Source organism: Rutidosis leptorrhynchoides, chromosome 4 (assembly GCF_046630445.1).
Source record: "Rutidosis leptorrhynchoides isolate AG116_Rl617_1_P2 chromosome 4, CSIRO_AGI_Rlap_v1, whole genome shotgun sequence".
Lineage (NCBI taxonomy): Eukaryota > Viridiplantae > Streptophyta > Magnoliopsida > Asterales > Asteraceae > Rutidosis > Rutidosis leptorrhynchoides.
In genome coordinates this window covers 527,814,380-527,823,892 of record NC_092336.1, presented here as the reverse complement: position 1 = coordinate 527,823,892, position 9,513 = coordinate 527,814,380, and the positions used below count along the sequence as shown (strand labels likewise).

Here is a 9,513-nt window from a genome sequence, read left to right as displayed (position 1 = left end):
ACTACACACGGTCCCTCAAATTCGGCTCAATTTACAAAACGACCCATCAAGTTTACACTTTTTCAGGATACAAAGCGTAAATATATAATTTTATTAAAATAAAATAAACTAATTCCACCCGAATTTTTAACGGGTCCTATCTTCTCGCTCGGTGCGAGTTAAATTTTCCCGAGACCACCGTTCAACTCGAAAAAATCAGGCGAACCCAACGGGACTAAATATACGCGAAATGGACATCGTTAAAAAAACATTAGATAACGGACCCTATATTCTCGCTCGGTGCCAGTTAAATTTTGCCGAGACCACCGTTTAACTCAAAATAATTTTACGAACACAACGCGACTAACTATACGTGACACGAACATCGTTAAAAAACACTAAATATTTCGGCTTATATTACATGCATATACATACACGTCCAACAAAGAATCCAACATACTAGATATATTAGGTACCAAACAACGTATATCTAAACTCGACCGCGCGTCGAATACAACCGCAGCAACGCGCGGTCAAATTTTTTTCTAGTTTATACGCTAAAACAAATACAGTAATTTTACTAATTACTCCCTAAGTATTGCATCAATTATTACGTTTTCTATCTTTTAATTCCTTTTTAACATTTTTCATCTCAAGTTAGCAAATTGATATGTCTTCGGACTCTTGTTGATTCTTGAAGCACGAACAAACAAAATACTTAAACACGTATCCACTTAATAATTTCAAAATATAAAAGTAGGAAGTTTCAAGAACCACGTACGGTTTCCGAATCAAGTATAGATAGAGAAATAGAATCCCACTCAAACAGGGACTTACACACGTATATATATCTTGATCAAAACAACCAAACAAAGAAACACACAAACACATACTAAAAACGCTCAAATATATGTAAAACTTTAATCACGAGATTCATTCAAGTTTTTCATCTGTAATCCCTCTTTTCCGTCACATCCCGTGATTGCATGCAGTTAAAATATTAGTAGATACATATATAAAAAGCAACAAGTAACACAGAAACGGCCAATTAATTGATAATCGATTAATTAAATTAAAGATCGATTTTGAAAGAAAGAAAGAATGATGGGAAGTAGCAAAATAAGGCTGGAGAAAATGGCATCAATAGATGCACAATTGAGGTTATTAGCACCTGGTAAAGTTTCTGATGATGATAAATTGGTGGAATATGATGCTCTTTTGTTGGATCGATTTCTTGATATTCTTCAAGACTTGCATGGTGATGATATACGTCAAACGGTACGGTATCTTAATTTTTGTTTTTAATCATCAAACTGTTAATGTTAATTTAGTTAACTTTATGATGATTGTTTTTATATTTGTTGTTTGAAAATTACAATTACAATTTGTTGTGTGTTTGTTTTGAGAGACCTTAACACCTTTTAATGGACACTGTTCATATGCTCTGTCTTGAATTTTTGTATTATTGATATAATATATTTATATTTATATAGATAGATTACATAAAAATCCTAATCAAACCCATAATCAGGGGCAGAGGGACAGTTAGGGGAACCCGTCCCTTCTGGATTTACAAAAGAAAAAAAAAATTACACTAAAAAAGTTACTAAAATAAAATAAGTTTTTTTATTAGTATTTACCAAATGTCAATGAATTTTTTTTAGATTAGGTCAACCGCCCCATCAGGTTCAAGTTCCGCGATTGCCCAATATGTAATATTGGGTTAATGGGTTGGACCATTTCGAACGGTAATATACTAATATCTCGAAAGTTTGGACTTGAAAAAAAGAAAAAACAGGGAAAAAAGCTTGTTTTCTCTTGATTGTGCATGGAGAAAAAAAGTTGCATATTCATTTAACTTTAAACGGGGTTTATTTGAGATATTCATAATATCTCTAATGTGATAAAAGTTTAATCTATTTGTGCACACTTTCAATTTTTTGTGTATGATATTTAATTCTATGTGTTGGGGAGTAGGTACAAGACTGTTATGAGCTTTCTGCTGAATATGAAAGTAACATGGACCCCACCAAATTGGATGAGCTTGGTAGAGTGCTAACAAGTTTGGATGCGGGTGATTCGATTGTTATGGCCAAGTCCTTTTCCCAGATGCTTAGTTTAGCCAATTTGGCCGAAGAAGTTCAAATTGCGTATAGGCGTAGAATTAAATCAAAGAGAGGTGATTTAGCTGACGAGGCATCTGCACCAACTGAATCGAATATCGAAGAGACTTTTAAGAGGCTTGTGGGCCAACTGAATAACTCCCCTCAACAAGTTTTCGACTCTTTGAAGAATCAAACGGTTGATATTGTGTTAACAGCACATCCTACTCAGTCCGTTCGTAGGTCTCTACTTCAGAAACATGGAAGGTTTGTACTAACTTATTACACAAATCTCAAAATATCTCCCAATGTCTCAATTTAAGAGTTCTGTGTTGACTTTTTTCGTTAGCTTTGACTTTAAATCACTGTTGCAAAACACCCCGTCTCGGGCCGTCTCGACGCCCGTCTCGACGGTTTGGTGACTAGTCCGTCCCGTCTTGAAGAAAACCGTCTAATATGAAAGTCAACGGTCAAAATTCGGGTCAAAGTTGAAAAAATCGGGTCAAAGTCGGTCAAAAATTAGAAAAAAAGAAAATCGGCAAAATCGGTAAAATATATCGTATTTTAGTTTGAATTTTTTGTATTAAATTAACGATGATAGCAATTATGGGCACAAATTAATTAATTAAAGTTTTTAGCTTTAAAATATGTATACATATATGCATTTTTATACTTATATATTTAAAAGTCAACTTTGGTCAACGTCCGTCTCGACCCCCGTCTCGACCCCGTCTCGAACGTCTCGACCTTTTTTGGACCCGACCGTCTCGACCCCGTCTCACGTTTTTTGCAACCTTGCTTTAAATAACTTTTCTTTCTTGTGTTATATAATACATGATGAAATTTATATTATATGAATTAATTAAACTTTATATGTGTTTTCATTTGGTATAACTTTCATCGAGTATTATATAACACAAAAATTGCAGTCAAAGTTATGAAAAAGGTCAACACGTGAATTTGCTTCCGAAGTCGAGCAGTCTCAATTTCACTACAGGATTTTAGGACTATTAAATCATAAAACTTTATGTTCATTCCATTAATATACGTCTGGTTGTATTCACCACTTTTGGCTGGATTTTGATACATATAACAACCGTTACAAAGTTGGGTGATCTTTTTTTTGTGTTTTTTGTAGTTGGTCCGTATACACTTTTTCTGTTATCTTTATAATGATTTATACTAATCCTTGATATACTACTTGATTCTTATATAGAATTCGGAACTGTTTAGCACAGTTGTATGCCAAAGACATTACTCCAGATGATAAACAAGAGCTTGATGAGGCTCTACAGAGAGAGGTACAAAACTTATAACTATCTGTCTATGCACTTGGGTTCTATAGAGAGGCGGTTCTATGTATAGACCCGTGGGGTGACGGGACATCGCTAGTTTCAAAATTTTTAGAAGAAAATACTATGTATAGGACACCATTAAATTTAAATGTATGACCCCATATATTTTTCAAATCTATAGTTTTCCTTTTGAATTGTATAGGACATCACTAAATTATACTACTCGGACCCTATATATTTTTCGAATTTATATTTTTTTTTTAAGGTATACTATCACAAAAATATCAATATAATATAATTGGTACTGAACAAAATTTCGGGACCCCATTGAATAATTAACCTGGAATAGCCACTGGTTCTATATGGGTCAATTTATACACAATTATGCATAAATGGGTTACAATTGGTTTTTTTTTTTTTTTGTGATTAACGTGTCAAATGTATTACTGTTAGACAAGTTATCTAAAATGAAAGCTGGCCAAACAGGTTGGAAGTCACCCTAAGTGTATTCAGAATTATAGTATATATATCCTCATAAATCATGTGTTTATAATAAATATAATTATTTTAAATACCTTACATAACAAATTAATTAGTTCTAAAAGTTATTGAAGGAAAGACAAAAAAGTGTTTCAATTGATGCCCATTTTTATTTTATTTTTGAATTTACGCGAGTTTCCGACTCGCTTTGCGAGCCGACTAATCTGAGGGCGACTGCTCGCCATCATTTACCCAATTTTGCTGCCTTTATATCATGATAGTTACTTGAAAGCGTGTGATTTGTTTTCTTGTGTTGTAGATACAAGCTGCATTTCACACTGATGAAATTAGGAGAATGGCTCCCACACCTCAAGACGAGATGAGAGCGGGAATGAGTTATTTTCATGAAACAATTTGGAAAGGTGTCCCGAAATTTCTACGTCGAGTTGATACAGCTTTGAAGAATATTGGGATTTGTGAACGGGTTCCATATAATGCACCTCTTATTCAGTTCTCTTCTTGCATGGGTGGTGATCGTGATGGTTACTATCTTCAACTTATATATCTTGTTAAAATGTTATTCTGAATATTACTTGCATTATAATTTCAAATGAAATGAAACTCGTGTAAATGTTGTAGGAAATCCAAGGGTAACTCCTGAAGTTACAAGGGATGTGTGTTTGCTTGCCAGGATGATGGCTGCAAATTTATACTTCTCTCAAATAGAGGACCTCATGTTTGAGGTAAAAATCGGGTCAAATTTGATTATGGTCGGGTTGGTTGAATCCACTACACTTTATGTTGCGTATATGCTTCTACAGTCTATCTATGGGCGCTTATTTTTGCAAACTAACCATCCGGGGATAGCTCAGTTGTTGGGGCCTCACGCAGGTTCAAATCTTGGGATGGCCAGGGAAGTATTGGGAAACGGTGTACGGGCACGTACATCAGAGTTAAAAATATTCGCCTTCCCGGTAACCCGAACATGAAAAACATTATGACTGAACTTTTGTCCCACGATGGTAGCCTAGTGATTGGAGGACATGCAACATGAAACGGAGGTCATGGGTTCAATCCCATCCTCATGTCCCTTTAAGCACGGGTTACCAGATTTTCCTCTCAAATGTTGACCGTGGGACCCGTCTGTGTGTGGCCACCAAAGGGTCGGTTTTACTCTTGTAACTGAATCAACATACCATGTTTATCACTTGTGGCAGCTCTCGATGTGGCGCTGCAATGATGAACTTCGTACTCGTGCTGATGAACTACATAGAGCCTCAAAGGGAGATGTAAAGCACTATATTGGTATGTAACTTGAACCTTTTGTCAATTCCCTAAATTGATATGCAATTGTATATCTTCTTTTTATGTCTCATAACTCCTGATTGTTTGTATGTTGTTTACCCTTATAAACGTACAAAGTTTAGCTAGTTTGCAGTTGTGATTGTTATGAACTGGTATTAGTAGAGAATCAGAATTTACTACATTTTTTAGTTATCTAGAAGCCTTATTGTTGTAACATGACATATTGGTGGCAATGGATGCAGAATTTTGGAAGAAAATTCCTGCAAACGAGCCGTATCGTATTATCCTTGGTGATGTGAGGGACAAATTGTACCAAACACGCGAACGTTCTCGTCAATTGTTGGCCAATGGTATCTCTGATGTCTCCGAAGATGCAACTTACACAAATGTAGAACAGGTCCGCTAGTCTTGTAACTTTATAACGTCTTCTCTTAGAGGCTGTGTAACAGTTGGGACCATAGGGTTGGGTAAACAGCCATAATGGTTAGGGTGGTTAAAGGGTAACTTTAGGTGCGGTCAAAACTATTTTGGTCACATAACATGCCAATACTTTTTGGTCCACTTCATTAAGCTGATCTATTGATTATGATTACGAAATACATTATTAATATAATACTCCGTCCGTCCCTATTTTATTGTCCCGGACAAAAATCACACATTTTAAGAAAAAGTGACGGTCACTTTTTGTTAAAACTTTTCAGTTTTACCCTTTAAATTCAGTTATTTCATTTCCAGCATGCTAATATGTGTGATACCGTTTTGGTGTAGCTTCTAGAGCCTCTTGAACTGTGTTACAGATCGTTATGTGATTGTGGAGATCGGCCTATTGCTGACGGAAGCCTTCTTGACTTTCTACGTCAAGTTTCCACGTTCGGACTTTCACTTGTTAGACTCGATATCCGCCAAGAATCCAACCGTCACACCGATGTTATCGACGCTATAACAACCCACCTAGAAATCGGTTCCTATAAAAATTGGTCCGAAGAACAAAGGCAAGAATGGCTTTTATCCGAACTTAAGGGAAAACGGCCTCTATTTGGTTCTGATCTTCCCAAAACCGAAGAAATTTTGGATGTTTTAGACACATTTCGGGTCATATCTGAACTCCCTTCAGACAACTTCGGGGCATACGTCATTTCAATGGCAACGGCACCTTCCGATGTGCTTGCGGTTGAACTTTTACAACGCGAATGCAATATTCAAAAGCCTTTAAGAGTTGTACCCTTATTCGAAAAACTTGCTGATCTTAAAGCTGCACCGTCTGCCATGGCCCGCCTTTTTTCTATTGATTGGTATAAAGATCGAATCAACGGCAAGCAAGAGGTTATGATCGGGTACTCGGATTCGGGAAAAGATGCGGGTCGGTTCTCGGCGGCATGGCAGTTGTATAAGGCACAAGAGGAACTAATGCTAACTGCTAAACAATTTGGTGTAAAGCTGACTATGTTTCATGGACGAGGTGGGACCGTAGGCCGAGGTGGTGGTCCAACCCATTTGGCTATATTGTCTCAGCCGCCTGGTACAATCAATGGCTCACTACGGGTAACAGTTCAGGGTGAAGTTATTGAACAGTCGTTTGGGGAAGAACACTTGTGTTTTAGAACACTACAAAGGTTCACAGCTGCTACACTTGAACACGGGATGCATCCGCCTATTTCACCCAAACCTGAATGGCGTAAACTTATGGATGAGCTAGCAGTTATTGCTACTAACGAATATCGTTCCATAGTTTTTCAGGAGCCCCGTTTTGTTGAATACTTTCGCCTAGTAAGTATTTTGATCACTTGTTAAATTTGTGTTGTTTCGTTTGATTTATTATTTGATTATCGAATATTTAGGCAACACCGGAGTTGGAGTACGGCCGCATGAATATTGGGAGTCGTCCATCGAAACGGAAACCGAGCGGCGGGATCGAATCACTTCGAGCAATCCCGTGGATATTTTCGTGGACTCAAACAAGGTTTCATTTACCCGTTTGGCTTGGATTTGGAGCTGCATTCAAGCATGCGGTTCAAAAGGACTCGAAGAACCTCGAAATGCTTAGGGCGATGTACAAAGAGTGGCCTTTCTTTAGAGTAACAATTGATCTAGTCGAAATGGTGTTCGCAAAGGGAAATCCTGGTATTGCTGCCTTATACGACAAACTCCTTGTAAATGCGGAACTTTTACCATTTGGCGAGCGGTTGAGGGCCAATTATGAAGAAACTAAAAACCTCCTCTTACTGGTAATTATAACCGCACAAATCATATGATTCTAGACAGAGGTGGTAGTTTCGACCCATTTACTTACAAATGGGTCAATTTGGGTTTAGTTTGATCTAAAACAAATGGGTCAAAATTTGTTTTCGAGATATTGATTTTTTAAAAAGAAACTTGTGTTTTCAGGTCTATACGATTTAAATCAACCCGCCCAAATTGCCACTTCAAATCAACATCCTGGTCTATTGTAATATTTCTCTTGCTCCGATTTTTCTGTAGATTGCGGGGCACAAGCATCTTCTGGAAGGGGATCCTTACCTGAAGCAGAGACTTAAACTTCGTGACTCGTACATCACGACACTGAACGTGCTCCAAGCGTACACGTTAAAGCGGATACGTGATCCTACCTTCGATGTGAAGGTGAGGCCACATTTGTCCAAGGAGATCATGGATTCAACTAAACCGGCTGCTGAGCTTGTGAAGCTAAACCCAGCTAGTGACTATGCACCTGGGTTGGAGGACACACTTATCTTAACCATGAAGGGGATTGCTGCTGGAATGCAAAACACCGGTTAGCCCCGAGTCTATGTGGGGCCTGTCAGGAGGGTCCACCAGAGGGTCGGTTTTATCTATTTTTACTAAGCGTTGTGTTTATTTGGCCATGTACAAGTAGATTGCAATCCAGACACCTACGAACAGTGGTTTATAATTGCTCGCAATTCGTACTAAATTTTAAAAAGCTAAGCCTTGAGTTGAATGCGTCTGGTATGCTCATACTAAATGGTGTGTTGTACAATTTTTGCTATAACATTTCCAGAAAAGCATCATAATTACTTACGCATAATCTGTGGATTTGGATAGAAAGATTTGCATACCATATCATTTAATGTTAGATTATTCATGTAAATTAGTTACTAATGATGAGGTTGAGATTGAATGCAGTTATGATGAGTTGGTCATGAGAGGGGGAAAAAAAAAAATGATACTGATTTTAATTGTTCGAATAGAGTAGCAGGTTTCAACACAAAGCATGCCTGAGGCATTGCAAATTTGCAAGCACTTTGCAATGTTAGGAAACCCGACTAGGTGAGCTCAAATAAGACTAGATAATCCTAAGTTATCAACCCACTTTCAATAAACGAAAATATAGTGAAAAGATTATAAAGTAAAAATGATACAAACACGGGAATTTAACGTAGTTATATGCAATCGTTTATGATTGCTTTAGTCCACGGCCAACCAAAGAGTGTTCTATATTGATTAATTTGATTAATTTCGTGGTGGTGAGTTACAATGAGTTACATGGACAACTAGCAAGCCTTTACACCCATGCTATGGCATGATCACAGCCACCTTTGATGGTGTAAAGTAGTCCAACATGCACCTAAAGTGCAACTTGAACCAAACAAGATCGGTTGTAAAGTGTGCAAGTTGACAACTTGCTGCCAGACAGGCGATGCGCCGCATCCCTCTTGCTTTCCATGTTTACAGATTCAAAATCGCGATGCAGGTTCAAGTAATAGATCCAGATGCGCCGCATCTGGATCCGGATGCGCCGCATCTAAAACCTTCGGCAAAAAACGCTTGATGAATGCGCCTCATCCACCCTTGGATGCGCCGCATCTATCACCAGAATCAGTTTTCTACTTGGTTAAAGTTTCCACACCTCAACAAATCTCCCACTTGGAGACTTTGAACAAACTCAATCCTTCGTAAACTCGCCTAATCTAACCAAGAACATTAAATACCATTTACACACCGCCAAACGCCATTTGGGTCCTCCAATTACCGTTTAGTACACGCACCTCATCACATACTTCGGATGAGTAGACTTTCGATATAAGGTCTTCAACGCTACTTGTTAGACTTCAAACATTATTATCCCACAATAACAACTTAACCCACTAATTACACCTCCTTCCGCTGAGCTATAATTTGATCACCATGTTACTAGCTTGAGAGAATAAAACACAAACAACAACAACTCTTTGGCTATGGCACCCAGCTCCTTAGTCTAGGAGATAATGGGTCGTTTGAGTCCGACCCGACCCAATTAACCCCATCGCCCAAGCGATCCACCCGTACACTATAACATCTACCCGATTTATCTTTCCAACATAGAATAAACCACCCGGTAGATCAAACATGTGGAC

The 9,513-nt window shown here is 37.8% G+C and overlaps 1 protein-coding gene across 1 annotated transcript; it reads left to right on the top strand.

The window, feature by feature from the left end:
• The first annotated feature begins 1,046 nt into the window (after positions 1-1,046).
• LOC139844975 (phosphoenolpyruvate carboxylase 2-like) lies at positions 1,047-7,943 on the top strand. Its single transcript, XM_071835195.1, has 10 exons — positions 1,047-1,257; positions 1,957-2,348; positions 3,298-3,382; positions 4,176-4,398; positions 4,496-4,599; positions 5,074-5,161; positions 5,404-5,558; positions 5,930-6,928; positions 7,000-7,386; positions 7,640-7,943. Exons 1-10 carry the CDS (start codon positions 1,081-1,083, stop codon positions 7,934-7,936), a joined length of 2,907 nt encoding a protein of 968 aa, XP_071691296.1. The 5' UTR covers positions 1,047-1,080; the 3' UTR covers positions 7,937-7,943.
• Positions 7,944-9,513: the final 1,570 nt, after the last annotated feature.